The 1,719-nt window shown below is 47.7% G+C and overlaps 1 protein-coding gene across 1 annotated transcript; it reads right to left on the reverse strand.

The window, feature by feature from the left end:
• LOC133749697 (olfactory receptor 7A10-like) lies at positions 1–1,118 on the reverse strand. The gene is made up of 2 exons (XM_062178992.1): positions 640–1,118; positions 1–268 (listed from the first exon to the last, which is right to left on the reverse strand). Exons 1-2 carry the CDS (start codon positions 1,116–1,118, stop codon positions 1–3), a joined length of 747 nt encoding a protein of 248 aa, XP_062034976.1.
• Between the last annotated feature and the right edge of the window lie 601 nt (positions 1,119–1,719).

Here is a 1,719-nt window from a genome sequence, read left to right on the forward strand (position 1 = left end):
TCAGCATGGGGTGACCACGGTGTACATCACTGAGGCCATGGCAGGTGAGTGTGAGTTGTGGGTAACAGCTGAAGTGAGGTAGACACCTAGACCTGTGCAATAGAATAAGAAGACAATGGACAGGTGAGAGGCACAGGTGGAGAATGTTTTATCCTTCCCCTGAGCAGAGGAGATTGCACGGATGGAGGAGATGATCTTAGAGTAGGAGTACAGCATCCCAGCCAGTGAACCAATAGAAGCAGCACAGGTGTGAAGTATATGACCATGTCATTAAGAAAAGTGTCAGATGCCCAGCGCCATGGCTCAATAGGCTAATCCTCCCCCTTGCGGTGCTGGCACACCGGGTTCTAGTCCCAATCGGGGCATCCGATTCTGTCCCGGTTGCCCCTCTTCCAGTCCAGCTCTCTGCTGTGGCCCAGGAGTGCAGTGGAGGATGCCCAAGTGCTTAGGCCCTACACCCACATGGGAGACCAGGATAAGCACCTGGCTCCTGCCTTCGGATCAGCATGGTGCGCCAGCAGCAGCGCACCGGCCACGGCAGCCATTGAAGGGTGAACCAACAGCAAAGGAAGACCTTTCTCTCTGTCTCTCTCTCTCACTGTCCACTCTGCCTGTCAAAAAATAAAGAAAACAAAAAGAAAAGTGTCAGAACAGGCAAGATGGGCCACCTTATTCAGTTCACAGAAAAAGTGATGGATTTCCAGGGGTACACAGTAGGACAGCCACAGCAGCAGTAGGATTTGTAACAAGGCATGCAGGACACTGATGACCCAGCACACCAGGACCAGTTGCACACAGAGCTGGGGTTTCATGATGACCATGTAGTGCAGAGGGTGACAGATGGCCATGAACCTGTCACAGGCCATCATGGCCAGGAGAAAATTGTCCAGCTCTGCAAAAAGCAGGAAGAACAACATCTGGGTGATCCAGCCTAAGTAGGTGATGGCTTTGCTCTGCATCTGGATGTTCAACAGCATCTTGGAGATGGTTGTGGAGGTGAAGCAGACATCCACCAGAGACAGGTTGGAGAGGAAGAAGTACATGGGTATGTGGAGGTGGGTGTCTGAGAGGATGGCCAGGATGATGAGCAGGTTCCCAGCCATAGTGACCAAGTACATGGAGAGGAAGAGACCAAATATGAGGGGCTGCAGTGCTGGGTCCTCTGAGATTCCAGAAGAAATCTTAAAGTTTGTGAATTGTCCCCTGATGCCATTGGTTGAGACGACTTCCAGGAAAGATTACTGAGGAGCCATTGCTCACATAGGGGAAATCTACCATTTATATGTAGCAGGCAAACACTGATTTATATATACTGTGCATGGATCTGGTCCCATGTAGGACTCACTTAGTCCATTTGAAACATCTTATTAGCATCTCTGAGAAGAGTTTCCTTCCCACTTAGCATTTTCCCAAAATGTATCTATATATCCTACTATTTTAATAAGTAATGATCTCCTACAGTTGAACTGTATAAATTGACTTCCAATCATGTTTCAAGCATTGGCCAGTCAGAAGTTTAATATCTTAGAAGAACAAAATTGTCTACATCCCAGTGATGGAGATGGAATATAAGAGAACATATAAATGCTTTGAATAAAATGAAAGCAGCTATAAAGGAGAATGGGTCACAGTGTTATTTTCTAGTTGTTTAAGTAGGACTAGAACCTGGGGATCATTGCCCAGTGACCGAGAGCCACGAGGTGATTTGTGGAAGTGTGG

This window comes from Lepus europaeus, chromosome 20 (genome assembly GCF_033115175.1).
Source record: "Lepus europaeus isolate LE1 chromosome 20, mLepTim1.pri, whole genome shotgun sequence".
In the NCBI taxonomy this organism is placed as follows: domain Eukaryota; kingdom Metazoa; phylum Chordata; class Mammalia; order Lagomorpha; family Leporidae; genus Lepus; species Lepus europaeus.